Consider the following 27,869-nt stretch of genomic DNA (forward strand, 5'->3'; position numbering starts at 1 on the left):
AAATTGAATGAATCAGAGCTGCGTTGCTCTTGGTGCAACCTGAAGAAGAAACATCCTTGCTTCCTTACATTAGTGTGACACAGTTTGGTCTTTAAGTATCAGAAAAATGACTCGTTATTCTGTTGTTTTGTTTTGTCATTGAAATCCCGAGACACAAAAAACAAAACAAGTACAGTCATACAAGCAGCATTCAAGACACACTTAAAGCTTAAGGTCGGTTGTTCATTCACATTAAGTGAAAAGTGTAGGAGTCATAGCCATATCATTGTCCCATTGCACTGATTAAATACTAGTCTTCAGCAACCAGAAATTTTCCTACAGACCTACCACTAATGATACTAAACTAACCATACTTTTAATATTTCTACATAGATTTATTAAGACATTGTTGGCAATCGTACATACCTGCCAGATCACCCTCTATGGGTATGAAAACACAGAAAGCTGAAGATGTTCATCTTCACATTCTTAACACACTTAAAGTTGGAAGTCAACTTTAACCTCAGTCATTGTTTCAAATTCCAGTGTAGGCCGGGCATCAAATATGTTGCGTTAATCATTCAAAACTGTAAGGAGACCTCTGACAAAAAGTACTGTCTTATGTGAAGTATTAGGGGTATGTTGAAAAAGATACAAGCGTCACATGGACATCCAGCATCTGCCCTAACTCAGCCATTCCAGCTGCTGCTCCTCAGCAGCATTCAGCCACTGTGTGGCATGTTCAAGTGCACTTTGAAAGCATTTAGCAGGGCATGGAAGAAGGAATTGGATTTTATTTCCCCTTTCAGATGGTCTTTTTTTCTGAAAGCTGCTACACAATCAGCTGACCACACTCAGAATAGTAAGTTGGTGATTCAATAATGCAGCTGAAGGAATCCACACAATTTTGTAATTGGGAGCACTGTATGACAAGTTGGAGTCATGTGCATGCTTTCACTTTTTACATTTGTAAAGTCAAAACCAATCACATCTTGCCCTGCATTAGGGAGGTTATGTAGGTCTCATGACACAAAGATTTTGAATGGATGCTGAAGGAGTGACCTGGTATCAGATGAGAGGGAATGGCATGCCCCTTTCTATTAAATAATGTTAAAGTGAAATGAATGGGGTGCCCTTTGAGAAAGATATTAAAAGAAAATATTGGTGTAAAAAAACCTTCTCCTTTGTTTATTGTGCAAATGGAATTTCCCCTTGAAAAAGTCTTTCTCTCATTATAAGCCTTGCTCTCAAAAAAGTCTGAAAGGTATTTGCCATTCATTTACATTTACTATTTAATTTTTTCTCTCCATATTATCATCCATCATTTTATTTGTTTGGAGAGAAGATGAAAAAAAGAAATCTTCAAAAGAAAATTCAAAATCTTGCCATACTCTTCAGGGAAAATGCTGCCTGATATTTCCAGACTTAAATTGCAAGTGAGAAACTGTTTTATCAGCAGGACGTTTGTAGGACTAGCTGTTATGTTTTTTCAGTTGTTGTTATTACATGCTATACAATGAAAAACAGTCATTTGTGAACTAGAAACAGGAACAAATCAGTTTTTTCAGCACCTTCATTTCATAACCAGGTTTTTTTTTTACATGGTCTAATCTGGATTACTTGTATGTAATAAATTTGTGGATTAAAAACGTTATGATCAGCCTCGTGTTTTCTGTCTTTGCGGCAGGACCACGTACTGTATCTTTAAATCAATACGGTCAGCACACGGTGAAAGTCCAGAACATCAAAAATAAACACTGATGGATAGACAAACACATGCTAATACTCAGAATTGTCCTGAGTGAAATTCTATGAAATTCCAATGCAGTTATTATTGGTATTTTAGAGGACATGGCTATAGGATATGAAATAAGTCAATACCACCCTTAATAGTCACAAAATGGCCTCAGTTGATGGACAGTAACTAAACAATGTTATACAGACAGTGTGCATTTCTCAAAATACTCAAGAGTATATTAAAATGAAACAATCCCTGTCAATTCTGCAGAAAATGACACAGTATTTCCAGAACACTACCTCATACTGATTGGTGTTGAAGAGCTTTAGGGTTAAGTACCCAGTCTTTTATCAAAAAATGTAAAATGCCTTTACCCAGATGGCACCTACTAGGAGTGTCCTTCTCACAGGGACAAGAGTGCATTGGAAAATGAGCAAAACTAAATTACAGCCCTGCCCTCATGAGGACTCCTGCTGACAGTTTAAAGGATCACGAGATTGGACCTACATCAACTGAATTATACTGTTATTGAAAGCAAAACGCTGAGAATAAATTATGCAATCTGTGCAATCTGTCTGTCTGTATGTGTCTGTCTCTCTGTCTCTTTCTTGGCGTCTCACTCTCCCTGTTTCTCTCTGTTATGGTCAAGATGAATTATGTAGGAATAGTGTGCTTGTCTGATAGAGAGGGAAATACAGTACAACATATTCTAAAGAAGATATGTGCAATATATACTGTATATACTTACTGTAGACTGAGACAGTCAATACAGATGAAGCATGCTGCACCAGAAGCTAAGTCAGGTCATTCTCAGGCATCATGATAAGGAGAAACGCCTGGAATTGAACCTCCACCGTATAAAGTTAATGAACTGCTCAAACACCCAAAATGTGTGGCGTGTAAATGAACTGCGTATGCATTTGTGTGTCTGTCCATGTTAAAGTCCACTAACACATGTCTCATGATATCCTGAGAGGTAGTGTCTCATGATTTGCGTTGGACTTTGACCAAACAGATAGGTGGGGTAGCAAGTGAGAGACATGATCTGAGGTGTGTGTGTGTGTGTGTGTGTGTGTGTGTGTGTGTGTGTGTGTGTCTGTGTGTGTGTGTGTGTGTGTGTATTCTGTATGTGTGCTGATCACACTCACCATGAGTGAATGCCTTCTTTATCAGTGTTTGGGTTCAAAGGGAATGAAAAGGAAGAGGTTACCCTCTGTAAGGTAGGTCAATATGACAAAAATAGATATTGTTTAACTAATGGTTAAAAATTAGATGTAAAGGTTACTATTTTAGGTTATACTAAAGGGGCATTTTTGAATTTCTCATGAGGTACATTTTAAACCTCGCCAAAGTATTGTGATCTTAATTGTTTCTGCATAAGGCAGAATTAAATTGGAATATTATTTTTGTATATGTAGTGAAAAAATACTTATTTTTGTTCCAGAAGGGACAGAGCAAACTATGAGGATGGGCTGACCAAAACAGAGCCACATCTATTTGATCTAGGTCAAGTGAACTTTTCAAAATGTTTGCTTTTTCAGACTTTGATGTCACTGCTTGTTTTTCGGAAGCTAATGCTAAAAAGAGAAATTCTTAAAAAGTCATTGACCTGGCTCATTGAAATATGTTTCCAATCCATGAACAAGGTGCAAATCACTCAGTATGTGAACAAGAAGCAAGCGTTTGAGAAATCTTATACTTACATATCATCATTTCTGTACAGTACAAAACAGTATATATGATAGCAACCCAGAATCAGCCATACAGTAAAACATCAATGATATCATCACCTCTGCTCGCACATGAGCACTTCAATATCAGCGTGCCTCCAGGAATCAAACCAGGTCAGGTGGAACTCTGGTTCACTTCATGCAATCTGTAAAGTCTGATTGCTGTTTTTTTTTTTTTTTACCAGCGACCCTCTTTTCACCCATTCATTGCTCTCTATATAAGCTTGCCTGGCCAAAGAACATATAACTAGAAACACAAGCCTGGCAAGTGATCACATGTTTAACCCAGTGCTGGATAATGGATGAAGTATTCAGTTCAATTACCAAAGTGAATGTGGCAATACTACATTATGAAAAATATTCCATTATAAGAAGTCCTGCATTCAAAATGTTCCTTAAGTGAAAGTATTTAAGTACCATCAGCATACTGCACTTAAAGCATTAAAGTAAAAGTAGACATTATGAGGTAGACTAGCCTCCGGTAGTGTTATATTATCATAGAAAAATTATTCTAACAAATTCATTAACATGTAAAGAGTATTTTAACATGACAGGTTGAGGTAATTTTACATATTCTACCTAAATTAATATAATTTACTATTGAGCAGTGCATCACATTTTACATATAGTACAAATCTCTGTAGCCTACTTAGACACAATAGGTCTACTTGAGTTATATTGACTCTCTCTCTCTCTCTCTCTCTCTCTCTCGCTACTTCTGTGACTTAACTCAGAGCTTCTCAAAGATTACCATATAGGTAAACAGACTGGACCCACAGAAACCTAGAGTCTGTTGCACACAGAAACTGGCACTGGTGTATTCTGTCATTGTGTTAATATCTGATGACTGTAAATAATCAAATGAAATCTTCACCTTTTTTCAAAGGATTCGGACCATTGTTTTGCATCCCTGAAACGACATGGATCCCACCTGTGGGACAACAGTACTAACTGTTCTCTATACGGACCAGGAAACACTCAGAGGGTTGACTAAATGCTGTCACCTAGCGGCTTTATTTCAACATGACTCACTACGGATGTTTTCTCGCTGGTGGATAATGGTCGCTTACTTGGTAAAATAAACCCAACGTAGGCAGTAAAAAGAAACTGAAACAGTTTAGCCTCAGTTTTACGCGAACTGACGTGATTTCACCATTTGTTGTTATTTGTACTGTGCGCTGCGTTCAAGCCCCCTTGTAAACTGCTGTTGTAAACGGGTGGAGGCGATATTTGTGTCATTGCTCATAAACATCAAATATGTTAAAGAGTATTTAAACATTTACACAGGACAGTTATTTTTTTGGTAGTTGCTTTGTTTTAGTTTACTTTATGCCCTAACTGCTAACTGATGATCAACTGAAGTCAGTTGACAAAACTAATAAAATACACCACTTTTTTTTCCAGCATTTACAGGATTCCTATGTTTACCGATCTCCTTAACATACACGTTGCAACAAGAAAAATTCCCAGTTATTCTCTCAAGCATACTAGTCGTCTTTGCCAAATTTGATAACTGATTAGTGAGTGGCATAAGTCCATTATTCCATTATTACTTTATTACTAATGACTATGAAGGTAGCATCGTGTCACATGACCAGTACACAGCTGAGGGATGCTGAGGTAGGCTTGCCCGTTGCTAGCCAGTTAGCCACGTTAGCTGTGTCTAGTAATCCTGGCAGAAACAGTCGTTTCTTTTCGCCTTTCCAGAAAAAATCACCCGAGGGAGATATACCACCAGCCATGGAGAGGATACAGCGCATGTGGTCGTCTTTTGTATCCTCTCGTATCGTCGGCTTTTGGTTAGATTTCAATGTCAGTTTGTAGCTAGGGCTGTTTAGTTAGCTCAGCTAGCTTGTGTCTGGTGAACACAGGGCCAAGGCCAAGGCCAAGCAAGAAAAGGGAGGCCTTCGGGTGAGTAAATATACACTAACATCTGTTTTTCATCTCGTTTGTAAGCTTTTCTGAAAGAAAACATCACAGAACAGCTTGTTGGTTGGCAGCTGTTCAGCTACTTAACGTGGTTTTCTTGTATAAAGATAAATGTAGCCATTGTCATCGGTTGATCATTAACGACACTACAGCTACATCAATCATGTACATGTCAACCAAAATTAGCGGTGAAAGTTTAACTGGTTATCGTCTAATAAAAGTAGAAAATGTATGTTATCAGACTAACAATGTAAGGGTTTATTTTCTTGATGTGTAATGTGGTGATAAATAGTACTAAGCTACCAGAGTTTAAAAATGCATTAAGATCGCAATGACATTAGTTTGGCTTATTTTTGCTTGATCGCTGGGGATTTGAAGACACGAATTTGTTTGTGCTAGCAAGTTTTTCAAGATTATATTGATGACAGTGTCAGTCGTGGAGGGCAGGTTGTAGGGACTGGTAGGGGTACACATTCTGTTCCTGTCAAGCCCACCTGAAAACCCGAAGCCCTCCATGGTCTCAAGGTGTACCCAAAATTTCACCTTAAAACAAATGTCACTGCGCAGCGATGTGCTGTATTCTGTATTTACTTGCTAACACAGGTTTTTGAAGCCATATCAACCTTATTTACTGAAACGTAACAGACAATGCAAATTGTTGTTGGCTTCAATTCAAAAGTCCTGAATGTCTAGTGCAAGTGTTTTTCCACATTTCCCTGTAATGCAGCAGGGCATATTTGGCATGTTTGGAAGCTGGGGCATCTTGATTTCAACAATTTTCTGCAAGGCTCAAACATAATTTGGCTTCACAACATGTCCTTGTACTGAAGGACCCATGTGGTAAACAGAGAATTTTAAGGATTTTGTGTCCTGCTCCAGGACTTTTTGGAGGTTGTGTGTCTTGTTTATTTCCATCACACAATTTTTTCAGCTTTTCTGTGTCCTGTGGCTGGAACTTACTGTCAAACATGGCAACACTGAGACGTTTAAAGAATCTTATGAGATGCCCAAACAATGTGACATCATGTTGTACTTATGTAGTTGTTCCAAATCACCCATACTTTGTCTCCTGTTTATCTCCACTTCTTTCTCCACCAGGCATTTGTTCTGTAGGTGGACAGGAGAGGAGAGGAGTAGCACACCAGGTTTTGGATCAGAACTTCTTTTAGAGTTGCCTCTACCAGCATCATCATCACTTTCACCATCAGCTGAACCATGTCTTCATCAGGATGCTGCCACCTACCCGGCTCCCTTTGTGATTACTCTGGGAACGCTGAATCTGATGCCTCCAAGGATTCGGAGGAGTCTGATTCTACCACGCAGGCCCAGTACATTGCCAAGGTTACCGCGAAAGATGGCCGCCCACTCTCCACTGTTGTCAAAGCGGTGAGCTTGCAGAGGTAAGTGAGGGAGGGGAGGCAGTGAATATACTGTTATTTCATTGTACTTTCGTTAATCATCACATTGTTGCCTTCACTGCTTTGTTGTTTTTCTGCACAGTGATGTGGGCATGTGTCGTATTTGTCATGAGGGGGCTGGAGGAGAGACACTGCTCTCACCCTGTGACTGCACTGGCACACTGGGTAAAGTGCACAAGAGCTGCTTGGAGAAGTGGCTGTCCTCCTCCAACACCAGCTACTGTGAACTCTGTCACACAGAGTTTACTATTGAACGGCGACCACAACCACTCACACAGGTTAGAGGGCTATTACTATGAGGATGTTTATCTTTTTTGTTTGTACAAAAAAAGGTGAAAATTAACAACACTAATTTGTCTAAAGCAAGGGAGACTATTATCTCTTTCGCTTTGTACTGATATTTTCAGTATTTCTTTTTAAGTGTCTTTAACATTCATTGTAGGTCATGCAGAGTGCAGCTAACAAGCAACATGCTCAGGATATAAGATGATTTGTTATAAGAGCTCCTTATTCATAACACTTGTTTTCAATAGCATCAGTGCATTCACGTTAGTTATACAGGAAAGTCGGACCTTATTAATGTTCTTTGACTTGGCAGAAATTTGTTGTAATTGTCATTGCAAAATAGAATAGGCCAAGCAATTAAATTAACACTGGCTAAGGTCATACTGTGGAAAGCTACTTTTCGGTTGGACCAATGAATTTGTCGCTTTGCCCTTGCTCAGTGGCTGAAGGACCCTGGCCCTCGGAGTGAGAAGCGCACGCTGCTTTGCGACATGGCCTGCTTCCTTCTCATCACACCCCTGGCAGCCATCTCCGGCTGGCTGTGTCTGAGGGGAGCCCAGGACCACCTGCAACTGAAGAGCAGACTTGAGGCTGTTGGCCTCATTGCCCTCACCATTGCCCTCTTCACCATCTACATCCTCTGGACACTGGTAACCAATGCATGACTAAGATATTTGCGAAATGTAACTGAGGAAAACAGACATGTTTCTGGACTTGTGTTCATATGCTGGCAGAGAGCGAATGTCTTTCTCTCAGGCATTTTCACACCCACAAATTAGTCCCAGTGTTTTGTGTACTTTGTTTTTTTCCCCCCACGTAGATGTGGAAAAACAGTCACGAACAGATTTATATTCTGCCCTTGCTTATTGTAGAAATTGCTGTTACTGCTGTCTGGGTCAGTATGATTGAGAATAGTAAGAACGAGCCTGCTTTTACTCTGCACTTTTTTTAACTGAACTATTCTGGATCATAATCTTTAAAAATAGGATACACTGTCAATCTGAGCCCTTCTTCAGAAACCTAACCATTTAATCTTAAGCAAAAGAATAATAAAAAATGACAAACTGTGAAAGATTAGCCTTTCTGCTTGCAGCTTGTGAGCAGCTGTCGTACCATATAATTCCTACCCTACATCCATACTACTCTGTCTCAAATATCTCGGTGTCAGTTTTGTTGACGTCTGTCTTTTCCTCCTTTGTCACCCCCTGTCTTCTCCCCTCCCACTCTTCTTCTGTTCAATCTCAGGTGTCATTTCGGTATCACTGTCAGTTGTACTCGGAGTGGAGGAGGACCAATCAGAAAGTGCGTCTGCTCATGCCTGACATGAAAGGGGCACACACCACCCAACGTTCAGTGCCGACCAAGTCGACCAAGAAAATGACTGATGAAACCATCGTATGAGTGCAGCGCAGTGGCAAGAGGAATATTTAAAAATAACGCCCACTGAAGCACTCTCTAAAAACAAAGTTAATCATATTAATGAACTTTTGCACTTCATATGGACCATTCTGCGGGGGGAGAGCTACTTTCTCCTTCTGTTTTCTTTTATTGAAGCACTTGATGTAAACTACTACGGTATTGACCCCACCACAAAAGTGGTTTTGCGAAGAACTCATTCCGGAGTCATAGTTGATGTTGAAACACAGTTGTCATCGGACAGCCAGTGCTGGGACGTGAACGACTGAACACTTGGATAATGGACTAACCAGCCCGACTGTATGTCCGTGACACAAGCTTATGAAATACTAAGACACAAGCTAATGTAGCAGGATATAACTGAATCAGCATGCTACTACAGTATAATATGAAACATATTCACACTACCTATAATTCCCCCATGCCCCTTCACAATGTATTTAGCTGTTTTTGAACAATGGGCAGCCAATAGCCCAGCGGAGGATAATAATCTAAAAACATGACTGACAAAGTCTACAGTGGCCAGAAAAAGTAAGTGAACACTTTGAAATTATCTTTATTTATGTATACATTTGTCTTAAAATATGGGCAGATCCTCATCTAAGTTAGAGTTATTTATTTTAATTCTCTTGTCCATACTGAATACATCATTAAAGTATTCACAGTGTAGGTCGAAAAACTGCATGTGAACCTCTATCCTAATGGTATTAACAAAAGCTAACTAAAGTCAGGAGTTGTCAAAGCTAGAGTCTGCTAAATGAAACCAGATTGGAGTTGTGGGTTGGACTTCACACCCTTTGAGTTTGCTTTTCACAGGAAACATCTGCTGATGTGAAACAAGTGAAGACTTGCAATCAAGAATTCGGGATTTGCATAAAGCTGAAAGTGTTAGAAAGTCATCTCAAAGAGTTTAAATGACGATTTTGTTCTGTGGCTACCCACCCTAGAAGTAGGCACTCGGCTACTCCAAAAGCACAATGCAGAAGCTCAGTAATTTTACAAAGAACCTCAGACTAACAGCTAAAGGCTTAAAGGAAACATCGGAGCTGATTAACATCTTTGTTCATGAGTCTACCACACGCAGATCATGATGCATGCTGTTCTGCCATGGACGCCACGGAGGAAGCCACTGCTCTCCAAAAAAACATCACTGCACCCCCAAAGTTTGCCAAAGAGCAGTTTGACCCTCCACAATGCTACTGGGAAAATGTTATATTTTGGACTGATTTAGTCCAACATAACATGTTGGACTAAACTAAGGAAGAAGGAAGTACGGTGGAGGGACCATCATGATTTGGGGCTTTGCTGCCTCTGGGCTGGGGCAGCTTGCCATCATCAAAGAGAAAATGAGTTTATCTAGGAATCTAACAGGATAATGTCAGGGTGGCTGTCCGCCTGCTGAAGATCAGTAGAAGTTGGGTGATGCAGCAGGACAATGATCATAAACATCAAAGTTAATCAACTACAAAATGCTTTTGAACAAAGAAAATCCACCTGTTGGAGAGGCTCAGTCAGAGCCCAGACCTGAACCCAGTAGAGATGCTGTGGAATGACTCAGAGAGCTGCTCACACCAGACATCCGGAGAGTATGTCTGAGCTGAAGCAGTTCTGTTAGAAGAATCGTCCAAGATTCCTCCTGAACATTGTGCAGGTCTGATCAGCAGCGACTGGAAGAGCTTGTTTGAGGTTATTGCTGACACAGAAGTTTCGTTATTTAACCCAAGGGCTCACTCACTTTTTTCCATCAGCGCTGTGAATTTTTAATGGATGTGTTCCTTAAAGATGAAAAACATTATAATTATTTGTGTGATATTAGCTTAGGGACACTATGTGTACTATACTTGTGACTGAGGTGAAGAGCAGATCATGTTTTATGACCAATTGATGCAGAAAACCAGGTCATTCCAAAGGGTTCACATACTTTTTCTTGCCACTTTATCTGTGAATGTTCTTTCTCAACAAGTAGAGAGTGACATTCGCTCATACCAACGTTCTTGTCTATAATCTGAACCCTTTCAAAGTTTCCAGGTAAAGCTTTATCATCGCTGTCTGAACGGTGACACTCCAATCATTTTGCTGTTTAGACAGCAGCTGAGGCATCACACATCTATCACACTTGTCACTGGGGCAGTGAAGATTGTAGTATATGGGAGAACACAAACTGCATCCGTTAAACGGCAGCGCAGTAACATATAAGAAAATAGTATTGACGGTGTGGAAAAGTGTTTACATTCCAATTGGATGACATTTCTACTATTGTCATAAAAGTGCATTAGCAAACTGCCCTGCTCCACTTGTAAATGCACCATTCATAAATTGAACTGCCTAGCAATGACCAGTAGTAATGTCCTACATCACAAGAGATGCAATTTTAAATAGAAGAGAAACAGTGTTCTGAATAGTGAGATTACAGACTGACTTTTGTCCTGTATTACACACAGCAATGTATCAGAGCAGGCTGGTACTCAGTAAAGGTGCAAAAGAGAAATGTGTTTGAGATGTCAATCAATGTATGCAGCATATGGTAAACAAAGTATTTTGTGTTATTGTAGTCTTCCTGCTGCATCTCCTGGAAAGTTGGGTTATTGTGCAATAAAACAAGAGGGACTCCTGGACTCAGTCAGTGTGAACTGTGGTTTGCCTGCTAGTTTGAGGTATTTCTGTTTCTTGTGAGCTTCATCTAGTATTTGGAAATATATCAAATGATTGACTTGTGGAATATGACGAAGTATATTTGCTCAAGTACTGTACAATTTGGAGCTTTTGTATTTGTACTTCAGTGTATCCATTTCATGCTTCTTTTTACTTCTACTCTGCTACATTTCAGATGCAAATACTGTACTCTCTACTCTGCTACATTTAACAGCTATATTTACTGATTACTTTACAATTAAGATTTTTCATACATAATATTGAATACCCTTATAAAATATGATATACTGTTAAAGATTAAACAAGTGGTCCCCAACCGTCCAAGCTTGTTAACCCTTAGAAAAAATGCTATCTAGTTGGGGTCCCTTGTCTCATCTTAGATATCTGTCAGTTACGCCAGAGTGATTTCCTCTCTAAACTTCTCAGATGGGTCAAGGCTCAAACAGGTCAATAATAATAATAGTAGACAGTAGCAGCATGCACAACTCCAAAGTACTCAAACAATGTATCAGGTTGTTGCTTTCTAAACAGAACAAACAGAGTGCCATTACTCAGATAAATAATCTTATTGTTGAAAGTGGGGCCCACTTTTTATCTGTGAGTGTAGGTATTCTATTCTATGTTCAGTAATAATAATTTATTATCCAATATATCACAAAAAAAGATGAGAGCAAACTCCCAAAAAAGGAATATATATTTGCATATGAGAGCTTTATTCTTTATTCTTTATTCTAGTCTCATGGCCCCACAGATTCACTTTGTGACCCTTTGGAGGGGGTCAGACCCAGAGGTTGGGAACCACCAGACTAAACTACCTAACTGTATTTAGGGATACTGAAATACTGAGGGATATTGAGATAAAACTAGCTCCACCTTGACCTGCCACAACAGTAAAATGTCACTTCTGCACATCAACAATCTAATAATGCAATACATAAAAATGTATTAATGGTGTCCCAGGGGTAAGGTAACTGCATAGGGGCAGAATGTAAACCTTTGTATATGCAGCTAAAACGAAAAAGACTACAGAAACATAATATTGTAAAATTTAATTTCATGGCATTAATATAATGTATGTGAGCAGACAAGCTATCAAAATCAAAACAAACAAAAGAATATATTTTACACAAAATGAAATAAGCGTCAGTAGCGTCACAACCACTTTTGAGATGATGACTGAACGAGCAGGAGGGGAGCCCAAAAACAGGACTGCTGGTACAACTGCAACAGGCAGGATTCAAACCCAGGCCTCCAGCATGTGGCAATAACAATCTACCAGGGAGATGTCTAGGTCTCAAACAAAGCTATTCTGCTACACTGTCATGGGTTACTGTGGTAGCTTCTTACGAGGTACCACCAGTCCTGTTTTTGCACTAGGATGTAGCAGACTGTACCTGGGTCAGATTACAATTTGAAATCAATTCAAACACCTCTTTCTGGGATTGATCATTTGTGGCATAACAGAACCGACTCCATTGATTTAAAAAGTGCAGATTCAGACAATATTGCAACCCAGGCGGATGGAAGCATACCAACACTGTGGATTTCAACTAATAATCGACCCAGGTGAGGAGGGACGGTTGCCATGGGTTACAGGTTCTGACAGCACTGCAGTTTGCTCCCCCTCTGGCCGTCCGTGGTTGGTGGCACGCTGATGTCCACCACATTGTTTCCCGGGGACTCGTCGTGGGCAGACCGCTCAGCAATCTGTTTCTGTGAGACGATGCGATAGATTTCTGTTTTTGAAAAAGTGGAATAAAAACAGATCAGCCATTTTTCTTGTTTTGGGTGAGCTGGCAAAAATGATCTCACAGGATTACCTTTCTAATCACATTAAGTACCTAAAACTGAAACAATCTGGTTGATGTGGGGCAGCAGCACCATACCGCTATCCAGATAAACATAGAAATACCCACAATAATGCTAAAAACCAGTGATGAAGACAAGTCAGATCAAAAGACAAATAAAAAAGAACTTGCTCGAGTTAAGAGGAATTCACACAAGTTCAAGAGTTAAGTTTCCACAAATTTACACATTTTCCCAGAAAGAAATTTCAAGCAACTACCGTCCTTCAATGTTGCTAGTTTTTGAAAAGACTTTAACATTACGCTCTCAGTTCTCACATCAGAGAAGGTTTAGTGCCTCATAAGGTCGAACCTTTAGCAACACTGTTTCTCCTTAGAAGCACATAGTCATTGTATGTTATTACACCAATAACTATGGGAATTAGCTCTGGTGTCACACCTCTGGTCATAAGCATACCTGTAAGGATATTCTTGAAGGCTTCTTCAACGTTTGTTGAGTCCAAGGCTGAAGTTTCTATGAATGACAGATTGTTCTTCTCTGTGGGATGAGAGAGAAAAAACAAGAGTATACTACATTCATAAACAACCAGCAAATTAAGTTAATATCACACATCAGCAAGAAGAGAAGACATTACAAATTATTTTCTTGCTACCATTAAAGAAACAAAGACAACGCCATTAAGCGCTCTGTGATGTTCTCTTCTAATTTACAACAACGACAGACAATGGAACGGTGAGATAGTAATGGACGTAACAAAACACTTTGCTGGTTGTTATAGCAGCACAGGCAACTGACTGGATAGGTAGGAATACATATCAAATATCTGTAAAAAAAAACAATGGAGATACAAATGTTCCCCCACTGTCCAGTTTAGCCTTCCTGTGTCTCCTCCAGTACCTGCGAAGGCCCGGGCCTCATCTGTGGGCACGGCCCTGAGGTGGCGCAGGTCGCTCTTGTTGCCAACCAGCATGATGACGATGTTGTTGTCAGCGTGGTCCCTCAGCTCTTTCAGCCAGCGCTCCACGTTCTCGTAGGTCAGGTGTTTGGCGATGTCGTACACTAAGAGTGCCCCCACCGCCCCTCTGTAGTATCTGTGACAAGACCGGGGAAGTAGCTTTGGTTCAAACACATTTTACTTGTGAGAGCAGGTCATGTCACAGCAGGAACAACAGCAGGTGTTACTAAAAACATTTTACTCAAGTGTCCCAGTCAGTGCGACAGTGAGCCAGCATGCACAATACAGCTATATGGATACAGCAGTGCTTTTCCAGCTGTGGCGTGTTAAAACGTCTTAAAACGGCAGAAATCTTGAGGGTGTCAGCCAGTCCATTAAAGGTCTTTTTCTCCAGTTGAGTGTTCAATTTAAAAGCTCCTGTGATTAGACATCATACATCTTTTCACACTGACTAATCCAGAGTAGAGAATAGTTAGAACAAACTGCATCTGTCTACGTTTTCATGTTAACAAATATGTTCCCTGTGTCTTATTCAGCCCATTTATATTTTAAACACCATCATGAGATAATCACTTGAAAGTTGAATCATCTTTGACTTTCAGAAACCATTCTTACCACCATCCATTTAGTAGATTAGCGACACATATTTATATTTTTCATATTGGCAGTTTGTAAGATTCAACTATGTATATATAAATATATTAAATGGTTTTCCTGGGGTTTTATGTCCAACTCAAGAAGATTTAAAGCAATAGCTAACGCCTTCTTGATCAGTGCACATGGTATTTATTGATGAAAAGTGCAGTTTAGGCTGTTGTAGAACATAGCCAACAATCAGCCACATTTTAAGTTGGCCTACACTAAAGGATAGAGTGTGAATTGTGACTGCACGGCTGATGTATTTCCCCACAGCGACGAGTGTTAGGTGACAGGCAGAACTATCTGCACCGCACAGAAATGGACTCACGCAGAGGTGATGGCTCTGTAGCGCTCCTGTCCTGCTGTATCCCAGATCTGAGCCTTTATCGTCTTCCCGTCCACCTGAATGCTCCGTGTGGCGAACTCCACCCCGATAGTGCTCTTGCTCTCAAGGTTGAACTCATTTCGTGTGAATCGAGAGAGCAGGTTGCTCTTCCCTACGCCCGAGTCCCCAATTAACACGACTGTGGAGAGAAAGAAAAGGGGAGATAAAAGATGAGACAAGTGTGTGTATATGTAATGTGTGATGGGACGAGTTGGGGATGGGCTACATATATTAATAGATCCAAGAAATTAAGAAATGTTGATGTTGCATAAAGCAGTGCCTCTAAACTTTGGTTCAGAACAGGACAGAACCCAGGGGCTTCGTGTGTGTGTGTGTGTGTGTGTGTGTGTGTGTGTGTGTGAAACGATTTATTATTTATGGGATATGAAAAACACATATTTCTACTGTAAAGTAGGAGTGTAACAAATTAGACACAAGGCTCGAGTCCTTAGTGTTACTCAATAGAGCCTGTGAATGTGCCTTTTCCATTTTAAATTCATCTATCTATTAACTTCATGTAAAGAACTTCAACTTCAGCACCATTTATCTATAACACAACAGCAAGGCCTCGCAGTGTATCGAAAATAATGTGTGACATGCTGACTAAAAAAAGGCAACCACATCTCTGCACTGCTGCTCTGCTTCAAAAACCGATCATTCGTTTGTGCTGTAATGAACTAAAAGATAAAATGATCTGTGTGTCTCCACTCAGGTTTTGCCTGAGGGCCCTCACTGATAATGAACTTAATTAGCAGCCATTCTTTTGGGTGAAGTGTTCTGCATATCCAGTTTGTTTCGGTGAGAACTCGCACAGAACAAATGCGTAGATCATCTAAAAAAACATCTATTAGTAGCCAACTACCCATGAAAAGCTACACTTATTTAACTTACACCATCACCCAAACAAGAATTAATGCCTTGAAGTGCCTTAGGGATTATCCACTAAACAGACAGGCGCTTTAGTCTGTGATGATTCTCTGCAGAACCACAGAAAGATAAATAATGGAGTACAGGGAAAGTTTTTTTTTTTTTCCAGAGAGCAAAATATGTGCAGCTGAATAAATTTGATGAAACGGTTTTGCTTCTTATGCTGCATCTTTAATAGACTGTATAAGCTTGGCTTTTCACAAATGAAGAGGTAAGCCTGGCCTGAGGCTGGTGTTATTCAGTAAATGAACTGCTGAAAGCGCTCAGGTAGGGAAGATGTGACCTGATGTGAAATTTGTTCACCCACCCTCATTTAAAACTTTCTTTATACCCCCGAGATTCAAAATGTATCTACAAGTAAGAGCAATAGGAATGTTTTTTGTGTATTTCTTTATATTTATTGTTGTGAGACAACAGCTGGAAGTGCCATAAGTTAACTACAAAGTCAGTGTGGAGAACCAGCTGTCTGAATAGCTACTGTTTAGCATCCATAGTATGACAACATGCGTTGATTATTAGGCCCTCTATTGCTCAGGCATGGTCTTAAGCTGTGGCAAATGAGTCACTGGAGGAAAGTGATTGATTAGGCTCTTGGACCGGGGCTGGGCTGGTGTCAGGACCGAGGCTGAGGTGTCTGCTGCTCCAGCAAAGCAGCAGGAGGTGGAGCCTTTTTGTTTTTCTCTCTCCCAAAAGGAAACAGAGCCGAACTTTGTCCCTGTCGACATCGCGCTGGTCCGGGCTGCAGGAAGCTGATAACAGGCTTCATCAAAACCTGAATCGACAGTTTCAGGCCGCCTTGCCCTTCCTGTTTCGGCCGGGTACACAGACGATGGCTCGGGCAGAGAGAGTCAGAGAGGGAGGGAGAGAAAGAGAGAGAGAGAGAGTCAGAGAGGGAGGGAGAGAGAGAGAGAGAGCCCTCGCCTCCGGCAGATGCCCTATTCATCCCACAGAGGATACTTTGTTACATCTAAATGGCCTTTTAGCTTATACAGGCCCAGGATGTTAATGTGCCACAGGAGCTGATATCACGATCAAAGGAAGGCATTCTGGATCCGACCGAGCACCACAGATAAACATGGACCTGAGTCTGGTACCGCTTGAATCTCAGTGACAATCTACCAGGCCCAGTTGTTGATTGTCATAATAACACTAAAATACACAAAGTTATGAGTTGCTGCATTGTCAGTGTCAATACGAGCTGGCAGAGTACAATCCTCCACTGAGGATGAAGCTTATTGATCAGTAGAGGTAGACGCTAATAGGCCTTTAATCAGCCACATGAGGAGGAATGAGAAGAAAACATCAAATGTTTCTCAATAAATAAGGAAACGGTTGACTCTTACCACCAACAGCTGCTGCTCTAGTTGATGAAAGTTTAATAAAAAGGCTGAGCACGGATAGGGTGTTGCATCCTATACCTATAAATATAGCTGCAGGCGTTGTAATGTTACAATGACAGCATTATGTTGTAATAACGCCAACCGATTATCATCCGGGCAGTTCCTGACAAAAACATTAGTCTGGTTCCTTAGAAAATGCAAACATCTGCTCAGCGAAAATGACACAATAGGAAATTTATAGGCATTTATAAAGCATATCTTCTGACGGTCTGAGTCTGTGTAAAGGGGGAATGCAGTCATCTTTTTTTTTTTTTTTTTTACCTTTGAACAAGAAATCGTATTCATCGTCTCGGTTCCCCATTCTAGACGAGGCCGCTCCAACGCTTGTCTCCGGAAGAGGATGTGAGAAAAGTGCGGGTATGAATTATCGTTATATGCCAGAAAAATAAGGTAAAGGTTTGTGCTGAGACTCTGCGCCAGTGTTGGCTGTCAAGGCGAGCTGGCCGCAGAAAGGGAGAGCTCTCAACTCTGCAGAGGGAGGGGAGGAGTCCCTGCAGCGCGCATACCTTCCCCAGGGGGGCGCTCTTTACTGGCATGCCGGCAGATAGCTACCATTCAGCTGGGGCCCACAGTCTCACACACAGTCCTGTAATTCTCAATGGAAAGGATAAGGTCAGGCCACAAAGGTTCCGTTCGCATTTACATGTAAAATGTTAGCATCACCAAAATGTTAAATGGTTGACGTGCAAATATGTGTGAAATCATGACTGAAAGAATATTAACAATTAAAGTGTTATTTTACATACAGTGGTGTTTTACCAGAGAAAATATTTTAGAGTTAACTAATAATAAAACAGAACAAATATACATGCTGTTTATATGATAGATTAAAAAAATAGAAGAAAGAAAATAGCAAGTTCTATGAATTGTGTTGGGGTTTTTTGTTTTGTTAGATTTAGTTCGTTTTTATTCTTCTTTTGTCTTTAAAAGTTTAGTTTTATAAAATCTCATCTGCCTGGATGCTTATATTGCCATAAATATTATATATGAAAATAGAAATAGGAATTACAGACATTATCTTAATAAATGAAGACTATTAAGAGAAATTACACTAAAATAGACAACAACATACCATATCATTTTTATGATATTGTACAGCCAGTAAAGACAGTGTCTAAAATCCTGAAGCAAGTCTACTCTGTGTTTTGGCCATACAAAGAAATACAGGGGCACTGCAGGCACCAGTGGTGATTTACTGTGATGTATTGGGGCCTTTTCTGTTTCATTGAACTGTCCCCCCAAATGAAACAGATTTGAATGTAACATCGTAAATTAAAATCATAGTGGTCCATTGAGTCAGTGACAATTAAGTGTCAGCTAAATAATGATAAAATAGATTAAAGTTTTTTTCCAATAAAGTTTATTAGAGAACCAAGACCATGTACATACAAGTGTACAATAACATATTGTATAAATTGCAAACAGGAGTTAAATAAAACCAATGACACAGGGAGTTGACTACACAAACCATATCAGCAAGCATCACCAAAAAACACTAGAGGACATACAGACACTATATATTTTCACAGCTTTTCGGTTTGAAGGACAACCAGTAATAGCCATTTTAATTTCATTTTACCAGCCAGAGCAGGTTTATTATTTGAAAATGTACACTTATGGATATAAGATTTACCATAATTATTATAAAATGCATCTATAGAACAAGTGTCTCAAGTGGTCTGATTTGATTTGTTTAGGGAGACCGTTGTGTTGTATGAAAGCACGACGTGTATTTATTTATTTATTCATTTATTCTCTCTTTTTTTGGGGTGGATTTTCCCTTTAAAGTCGTGCTGACAGCTGGCACCGCCCCCCTGTCCACCAGCTCTGCTCCTATTCGTTGAGCGGAAGGTCACCTGCTCCAGCTACACACGTGCTGCTCAGCGCATTTCAAGATCAAGATGGCAGCCTCGGTGTGTCGGTGCTACGAGGTAAGACTCATTCATGCCCTTCATTGCAGCTCCCAAGTCTCCAGCGGATGATGCGGTGAAGGGAGAAGGCGCAGACGGCTTCGCAGTTCGACCTTTCCCGCGCGGTTGTGTTGAAGAGAGGAAAAAGAGTGTTTTTCATGCAGATAGAGCGCGAGATGTCCGTTAGTAAAGGCCTGGTTGATTCAGACGCACGGCACAGCTTCTCTTCTCACTAAAAACGTTTGATATTTACGTTTTGGTTTTGGATTTGTAGGAGGAAATATATCCGTGTGTCTGGGTTTGAACCGGGTTACATTTGGTCTAAAGTGAGCCTGTAAGACTCACGTAGACAGGCATCGAGCCATTGTTTCACTGACCAGTGGTTATAAAACATAACAGGTATCACAGGTTAAATAATCACAGTATAACACTTAATCTCTTTTTTCGGTTAAGACTGACGTTACAGCAAATTCTGTGACCCATCAGATTCTGAGACCGGACTGGGAATTGAAGGTATCTTGTCAGTGCATACAGTTTTATCATAGTTAATCACAGAGTGTACTGTGGCAGCTGTTACCAAACATGGTGCCCTCACAGATTTTGTCCTGTGTGTGACCTACCAGATTCTGTTATATGTATGCAAAAGTTTGAGCAAATTACCTAATTTATTGATTGTTAAAGTAAAGAGGCTCATTTAGATATGAAATGAAAATAATATGAAAATAATATCTGTTTGATGCAGGGATTGTATTTAAAAAAATCAACAAAGTAAGGAATTTTCTTTTTGCAAACAGCTGTGCTGAAGGATAAACTGTATGAAATAGAATAGACAAAGTGTTGGCCAAATATTGCCAGGTGTGGTGCTCTACAGACCTATGTGCTACAGTTACAGCTATCAAAATATGTGACTCTCTCTGTATCTAACATCTGTATATTATAGTCACAGTTTTAGTTAAATGCTATCAAAATGTATGACCCTATCTGAATACGGGGGTGCCATTTTTAGTAAAAACCCATCAAAGTAAGGAATGTGATAAAGTAAGTTAAAAACACTGGCAGTGGTGATACAGCTGAGATTCCAAACAACGAACACAGATGCTTCCTCACAGGTGTCCTGCCATGATCTGTGACGTGTCTTTCGTCATGTCTTGGATGAGATTGGAAGAGGAAAACATCCAAGTGGTTTTCAAATGGCACAGACGATCAGAGCTTCAGTCTGCTAAGATGGCTGGATGTTTTAATAGGAAAAGTAAATGCTCTAGGCCCGACTGCTTGACTCCTACAGCGAAGGCTCTGGCAACTCGGTTATGATGTGTGTGGCATTTTCCTGTTGTATGTCTTTGCTTGTTATTGTGGGGGCAATACTCATTAGTAGCTCATTAACCACCTTTCATTGATTGTGCTTTCACTGCAGTGTTGGCAGAGCTGATATTTGTTAGTAACGGTGACTTTCTCTTCATTGCAGCTGGTTGGCAGACGTGCCTTGGCCCTGAGCTCCCGGTCTCTGGTCTCCTCAGTGTGGAGAGGAGATGCATACACGTTACACAGGAACCCTGCTGCACCTGTGCAGGTAAACACCAACAGCTCCCATTCACTTTTAAGTTGCACATACTCATTTATTTTCGTAATTATCTTATTTCATACTAAATAGTACATGGACTCTGGTATATTCCTTCTTTCAACGTCCCAGAAAGATAAAGAGCTGCTTCCCAGTTGCAACATGTGGATAATCTGTCTGCTCTACCTTCTGTCTGTCCTTCCAACTGAAGTCCTACTTTCTGTTTGTCTCACTAGGTTCGATATGCTTCGGGACGTAAAGGTTTCTTCGGGGAGTTTGTGGATAACCTTCGTCAGGAGTTAAGTAAGAATCAAGAGATGAAGGAGAACATAAAGAAGTTCAGAGAAGAGGCCAAGAGGCTTGAGGAGTCTGATGCTCTCCAACAGGCCCGCAAGAAATATGTAAGAACATTATTCAGGCCATCACTGATTTTATATCTAGCAATATTCTATAGATACGACATATTACATATTAAACCTTTTATTTAACACTTACTTTTTTCTTTTTCTTTTTTGCAACATGCAATTATTTTTTTTGATTTTTTTCTTTCTTTCATTAGAAATCTATAGAGGCCGAGACAGTGAAGACTTCAGAGGTGTTTAAGAAGACCTTAGGCTCCCTGTCAGAGACTGTCAAAGAGGTAAGGTATCAGCACTTCCTCTGGTTTGTCATATTTTTACACAGTGCTTTGGCCACTGAGCCTTCATACCTGAACACACTGAACAAAATCTATACATATAGCCATGTCATACCGGATTCATTATATCTTTGATGGACAGCTCCAGTTTGGAATTCCAATATGAAAATATTAGATGTCAAAAACTCACAGTCTTTAATTAGCAAATAAACTTGTCCATTTAACTTCTGGAAAAGTCACGCAGGTTTTCTGTCATTGGGACTATAGGGTCTTGAGGAGGTGAGTCGCACTGACATCGGGAAGAAGATCAAGGAGGGTGTGGAGGAGGCAGCCAGGACGGCCATGCACTCTGCCGAGTCTGTCTCTAAAGGAGGAGAAAAACTGGGCAGGACCAGCGCGTTCAAGGCCATCTCACAGGTTAGTAAATAAAAACAAAAACGCAATGCTGGTTAAAGCTGATTTGCTTTGCATCACTGATGGCGGAGCATCTCATTTCATCATCATCTCACCTGTACTGTACCTGTACATGTACTGTGAATTGAGAATGTGATTTGTTGGTGGAGAAAGTAAGTGCATAATATCAGAATGGCCAACGTTCAACAGTCAATACGCAACATACTAAAACCTAGACTGCAGACTGTGTCCTGTACTGAACAGTTTGGAGTAAATACTTTACAAGAACTATTACACCCCGGTTTGAATCAGAGTCTGTGCGTCTGTCTCTGTAGAGTGTGGAAACCATGAAGAAGGAGATAGATGTGGGTGATGCCGGCCCGTACAGGGCTCCCTCTCAGCTGAGGAAGAGAAGTGATTTCTCCTCTAAAGGAGCAGACAGCGACTCCAGAGTGTTCGAGGCCAATGAGTGAGTTGTTACTCAGACTTGCTTTTTCATAGCACCAGTTGTTGTAAACATCTCTATTAATGTGAGTGATTTGTGTGTGTGTGTGTGTGTGTGTGTGATGCAGAGAGGCTATGGGTGTGGTTCTCCACAAGGATTCAAAGTGGTACCAGCAGTGGAAGGACTTCAAGGACAATAACGTAGTTTTTAACAGTAAGAAAATCCCATTTATTTATTAGCTTGGATACTGTGGAATGAGTGTTATATAATAGCTCACCTACAGTATGCACGTGTGTAATTTCCTTTGAAGGCAGCAGGTGGCACCAGATTCTTTGCAGTAGATTGCACAATAATCTACTACAGTTCAGGCATCAGGTGAGTGGCCCTTGTGCCCTCACAGGTGCAGATTTTATCCACCATTGTCCCTGAAAAACACCTGTGTGTGTGTGCGTGTGTTTGTGTGTGTGCATGTGTGTAAATGTTTTTGTTAAACAATTTATCCTCAGCTATGTATTCCCTTTTTGTTTCCTACAGGATTCTTTGAGATGAAGATGAAATATGATGAAAGCGACAATGCCCTCATCAGAGCATCCAGAGCTGTCACTGACAGAGTCACTGGTTTCCTAGGTAATGCACCCACATCGTTGATTTTACAGTTTCTTGTCATTATCATGATTTTATATATCTTTATCCTGGACTAAAAAGAACGTTATTATTATTAACCTGAAATCTTGTTTCGTAGTCCATAGACCATAAATGACATGCTCTATGTTGTGGCCATAGTCTGCTTTTAGATAGACAGAAGCAGATAGAAGAAATCATAAGCAAAGTATATTTCATGTGGAGTGCTGAGTGATCGCTTTGTTGTTGCCGCTGCTGATGTTGTTGGTGTTCGTTTTCCAGGCGGTCTCTTCTCCAAGACAGAAATGTCAGAGGTGCTGACAGAGATCGTGAAGGCAGACCCCACCTTTGACAAAGACTCTTTCCTCAAACAGTGTGAGAAAGACATCATCCCTAACATACTGGAGGTAAACAGACTCTCTCTCTCTCTCTCTTTCTCTCTTTCTCTCTCTCTCTCTCTCTCTCTCTCTCTCTCTCTCTCTCTCTCTCTCTCTCTCTCTCTCTCTCTCTCTCTTTTTTCAGTACTTTGGTATTGAAATATTTCAATACTGATGTTTTTTTTTTTTTTTTTTTTACTCCAGTCTAGAGGAGAAGTCACAAAACTTGTGACTTCTTCTGTTAGAATTATTAATAGGTTTCAAAGCAAACTGAGCAGCAGAATACAAATTATTGATGTTAGGAAACACTCTTTCTTCACAGTCACAGAATAAAAGCTGATTACATATATATATATATTAGAGAGAGAGAAACAAGGAATTTGTGTTCATATTTAAATCAACTAAGCCAGTGATTGATTCAGGCAGGTAGTTGGCAGCTACATCAGTTAGAAAGTGGTCTACGTCACCTAATTGCATCAAATGTGGTTTAATGGAGTCAAGAGCCGTTGCGATCTAGGCTGCAAATAGCACTCCGCACTCCATCTTTCCCTGCGACTTCATGGTTGCTTGCTGTTTACATTTTTAAAACTTGGTTTGAAAGTACAAGTTATATTAATTTAACTGTAATAAGCAGAATTTGCTAGTTACAGTTACAAAAGTCGAGCACATTACCTAAGCTTAATCAGGAAACACTAAATATTTATAATGCCTTGTCACTGTCCCTTCTGCAGGCTATGATCCGTGGAGAGCTGGACGTGTTGAAAGACTGGTGCTATGAAGCTGTAAGTGAGACACTTTCACCTCTGCATCTGTATTTAATTAACCTAAAATGTTGGTCCGTCCATTTCAGCTGGCATACAGGTGTGTCCATGTGCCATTTTTCATGCCAGATGTGTTTTCTTGTGCCTGTCCTCAGACATACAGTCAGCTGGCCCACCCCATCCAACAGGCCAGAGCGCTCGGGCTGCTCTTCCAGTCCAAAATCCTTGACATTGATAACATAGATGTAAGTGCCTTTACAATCAAATGTCTAAAGTAATACCTGTAATTATCTTTTCTTTACTTTTCCCAATGTCTGTACACTAACCCTTGTTAAGTGTGTTCCCCTCATTTAATTTGTTCGTTCTTTGTCTCTCCCTGCCTTGTAGTTAGCGATGGGCAAGATGATGGACCAGGGCCCAGTGTTGATCATCACCTTCCAGGCTCAGGTCGTCATGGTGATCCGCAGCCCCAAAGGGGACATTGTCGAGGGAGATCCGGTCAGTCAGCTCATCACTGCTGCACCAGAATAGTGAATGTGAAAGTTATAATTAGTCATGTCGGGGGAAAGCGACTTGAAGGTTGAAATTAGATCAGCACTCAATAACGTTCACACCCATGTTTATTAGTCTGAATTTCCCTGGTTTGAAGTAGCAGTAACCACCGGCTTGTTTTACTTCATGCAGCTAATGCACCAGTGTTAATAGTTCTATATGAATTAACGTATTGCATATATTCTGTCTAAGAAGTTGCATCATACATCCTCATCACAAGCCAAGTCAGAAAGACACTTAATTTATCCTGACCCTCTGCTCTTCTCTCTTCTCTCAACAGGAGAAGGTGTTGAGGATGATGTATGTTTGGGCGTTGTGTCGTGACCAGGAGGAGCTGAACCCCAGCGCAGCCTGGAGACTGCTGGACATCTCCGCCTCCAGCACCGAGCAAGTCCTCTAGGAAGGAGGAACGCAGGTGAAAAGGTCCACGTGGGAAACATGAACTGAGAACAGGGACAGAAGATACAAGGACGTGCCTGGAATACCTGCACATACTGACTCGTATATTTATACATTAACATCTGAGGGCAGAGAATCCTGCTGTTACGCCACAGACTGTATTCACACACAGTATATATATATATAGTCATCCACTCTAAGGAGTGAAAATGAACAAGGAGATAAAATACCGGTGTACGTGATATATCCATTAGAAAACTATCCATTAGAAAACTGTGTTCACCAACATGTGTGTGTAGTCTCTTGCACTGGTTAGGTCAGTGTTTGGGTCTCCTTGTGGACTGTGTAAAAACATGTACACTATAATATATTATTGACATAGATAGAACTTTTTCACCAACTGGCTAAAAGAGGAGCCTGTGCCATTTCCCCCATTGTATCACCCAGTGGTACAGTCAGGCCATACCCGCCTGGTGGCTGCATCCAGGACTCGTTTGGAAGAGAAAAAAAAAAACGTCATAGTGCCTGTGACTTCACCCATTGGTCTCGAGGGGGACGTTTGAACAAGGACCATTAACTACTGGTGTAAGGTTTCATGCTCACCGCTGTCTTTGTCAAGTGATGTACACAGAAAATTAAAATTTGGCCAGCAGCATGGAGCCTTGTTGCAGCAACCAACATTGCTGGGTGGGGCGGCATGAGAGACCTTTTTCATTAGAGCAAACGGGTCCCATGCTTCAAGTTAACAAGGCAGTCTATCAGTTTTCTTGACAAAAGGTCTACTCAGCCTTTGAAAGCAGTGGTATTATGCCTTCTGTGGATCTGGAGGGAGCTTTCTAAAATCTGATAAAATAACGCTTATTATATTATCTATATGTCCATAGAGTAACCTTGCATTAGGCTGGAGACTTTTTTAAACAGACAGCCTGTGTTACGAACTGAGACTGTGGAGCTTGAAAGAAATTAGCGTTTATCTAGCAGGAAGGCTTGAACAAAAGATTTCAGGCATCCAGTGTTTTTTTTCAAGCTTGACCCCATACTGTGGATGAAAAGTCTGGGTATCTCAACCGTTGCTGCCTCAATTTCAAACATTCAGTTTAGAAATATGTCTCTTGAGGGTCTCCCAACTTGATGGAAGTGTAATACTTAATCCCTAAAGTACCACTTTAAGCCTGAATCGCAAACAGTACTTCCTGCAACTAGATTTATAATTTGCCTGTATCTGTGAGGGTCTTCAACTATGCAGACACCCAGTGTAATGTAAACACACCTGCATGTCTACTGTCTGTATATCCTTTAGTGTGACCCCTTAATCAAACAAAACATGATTACATGTTTCTAATCGCCACAGAAACACTCAAAAGTGGAGGTGAAATTAACTAATAAGACGCTGTTAGAGAGAAAACGTTGTGGTTGCTGCTGCTTGGTTCCTGCCGGCATCAGAAATGTATCAAAAACTAGATACCTGTGCAACAAGTAAGATGAAGTTTAAACCCTGTAATAGCTGTAGCTCAGAGCGCTCAATGCACTACAACTTGAAAAACCACAAGCAACCGGTACAGTACATTTTGGTTTCGCGATTTGCAGTGCATTAGACTCTGATTCACCATCAGAAGAAATGTATCTAGCTATCAATGAGCTTTTAACTCCTTATAATATATCAAATGTCCAGAACTGCTTCTCTGTAAGCTTGGGTGGGACCACATTCAACTATCGTCATCAGGGCAGCTTTATTGTTTGAGAATCATTTGCCATCTCATGTTGCACATTTTTCAGCTGTTGTCTTATTATCTGACTGTTTGGTTCACTGTTGTGTGCGTGGCGTTTCTAAGGGGTAAAGCACTGAAGATGAAACCTCGAATGAATGACCTCATGACTGTACTCTTGTGTTGACTGTTTTTGACATTTATACTGTGTGACCATGCGGGTCTCTACTCGCATGTCACTGAATATTGAACACGTTGTGATTGATTACTGTATGTCTTTTCTTGACTCATTCACCTAGAAAGACGTCCATACCTGTGAGGAGAAGTTGATCTCCTGATGATTAAATGCCATTAATGGTCAAACCATGTGAGATGGTTTGTTACTAACGGCACTAAAATTCATGAGTATCCCTGTCAGTCACGCCGTGCTTGACTCTCATTCTCTTCGTCCTGAGTCTCGGTGTTTTGCTGATGATGCGTTATCCACTACATGGTTGTGTTATTGAGAGAAAGAAACAAGATGAATTATGCAGCTGAATTTTTCGCCACACTCAGGGGCGAAAAATTAAATCTGCCAAACAGGGCAACGCTCACCATAAAATGTGCACTTTGAATCAAAACCTGCAGTGAAAGAGTAGGCAGGTATATTACTCTTATACAATTTATTTGGCACATTCTTTCTGCCCAGAGGACAAACCTGTTCCACGTTGGGCACTTCATGAGCTTCCCTACGGTGCCACTACAAGCCAAAATGTTATTGTTTGCACACAAAATACTATTTCTCATTATTTAAAGTTGAGATTGCCAAGATGTCTATACAGCCTTTCCTCCAGCATCACCGTAAGGAGAAACTTTTATAGTGTTTGTTCTATGCAACACTTTAACATCGTGGGCTATAATGAGCTTAACGGCCTGGTCATTTCTGTATATTAACGAATGCACAAATATGCTCCAGTCAGTCAACTGTGTAAGAGTTTTACAGGTTTAGTCTATCTATTAATGTATTAGATTATTTTTCTTTCTACTTGATCGGCATAAAGAAGAAATGAACAATTCTTCAGATTGGTGTACGAGTGACAGCTTCCTAACTTGTTAGAATATTTAAAAGAAATAAATCTGTTGTGTCGTTCATGGTTTAGGAAATCGGAGGGTTTGCTTGTTCTTGCCACATTTTCCCACGATTAACAGAAAATTATCTGCACTGCACAGTGTATATGCATTTTGGAGATTTATGCATTACATCCATCTTTC

At 40.5% G+C, this 27,869-nt stretch overlaps 3 protein-coding genes across 4 annotated transcripts; 2 read left to right on the forward strand and 1 right to left on the reverse strand.

Annotated features, from left to right (window-relative positions):
- Positions 1-5,062: 5,062 nt before the first annotated feature.
- On the forward strand, positions 5,063-11,114 carry LOC111671116 (E3 ubiquitin-protein ligase MARCHF2-like). Of its 2 annotated transcripts, XR_015438579.1 has the most exons (6): positions 5,063-5,358; positions 6,475-6,776; positions 6,877-7,072; positions 7,520-7,729; positions 8,325-9,026; positions 9,312-11,114. XR_015438579.1 is itself a non-coding variant. In XM_023428134.2 (5 exons), exons 2-5 carry the CDS (start codon positions 6,592-6,594, stop codon positions 8,478-8,480), a joined length of 747 nt encoding a protein of 248 aa, XP_023283902.1. In that variant the 5' UTR covers positions 5,063-5,358; positions 6,475-6,591; the 3' UTR covers positions 8,481-11,114. The 2 variants fall into 2 exon arrangements, 1 of the variants encoding a protein (XP_023283902.1); XM_023428134.2 differs by having other exon boundaries at positions 8,325-11,114.
- Positions 11,115-12,181: 1,067 nt separating this feature from the next.
- LOC111671131 (ras-related protein Rab-11B-like) lies at positions 12,182-17,726 on the reverse strand. The gene is made up of 5 exons (XM_023428154.2): positions 17,521-17,726; positions 14,876-15,071; positions 13,851-14,044; positions 13,410-13,490; positions 12,182-12,883 (listed from the first exon to the last, which is right to left on the reverse strand). The coding sequence occupies exons 1-5, from the start codon at positions 17,558-17,560 to the stop codon at positions 12,738-12,740; spliced, it is 657 nt and encodes a 218-aa protein (XP_023283922.1). The 5' UTR covers positions 17,561-17,726; the 3' UTR covers positions 12,182-12,737.
- Positions 17,727-19,099: 1,373 nt separating this feature from the next.
- On the forward strand, positions 19,100-26,887 carry LOC111671127 (mitochondrial import inner membrane translocase subunit TIM44-like). Its single transcript, XM_023428148.2, has 13 exons — positions 19,100-19,190; positions 20,635-20,739; positions 20,964-21,128; positions 21,287-21,367; positions 21,632-21,781; positions 22,093-22,226; positions 22,330-22,415; positions 22,737-22,829; positions 23,106-23,230; positions 23,932-23,982; positions 24,117-24,206; positions 24,349-24,459; positions 24,794-26,887. The coding sequence occupies exons 1-13, from the start codon at positions 19,161-19,163 to the stop codon at positions 24,911-24,913; spliced, it is 1,341 nt and encodes a 446-aa protein (XP_023283916.1). The 5' UTR covers positions 19,100-19,160; the 3' UTR covers positions 24,914-26,887.
- Positions 26,888-27,869: the final 982 nt, after the last annotated feature.

The sequence above is a fragment of the Seriola lalandi genome, unplaced genomic scaffold (genome assembly GCF_002814215.2).
Source record: "Seriola lalandi dorsalis isolate HSWRI2012SDOR001 ecotype SW California unplaced genomic scaffold, Sedor1 jcf7180002054866, whole genome shotgun sequence".
In the NCBI taxonomy this organism is placed as follows: domain Eukaryota; kingdom Metazoa; phylum Chordata; class Actinopteri; order Carangiformes; family Carangidae; genus Seriola; species Seriola lalandi.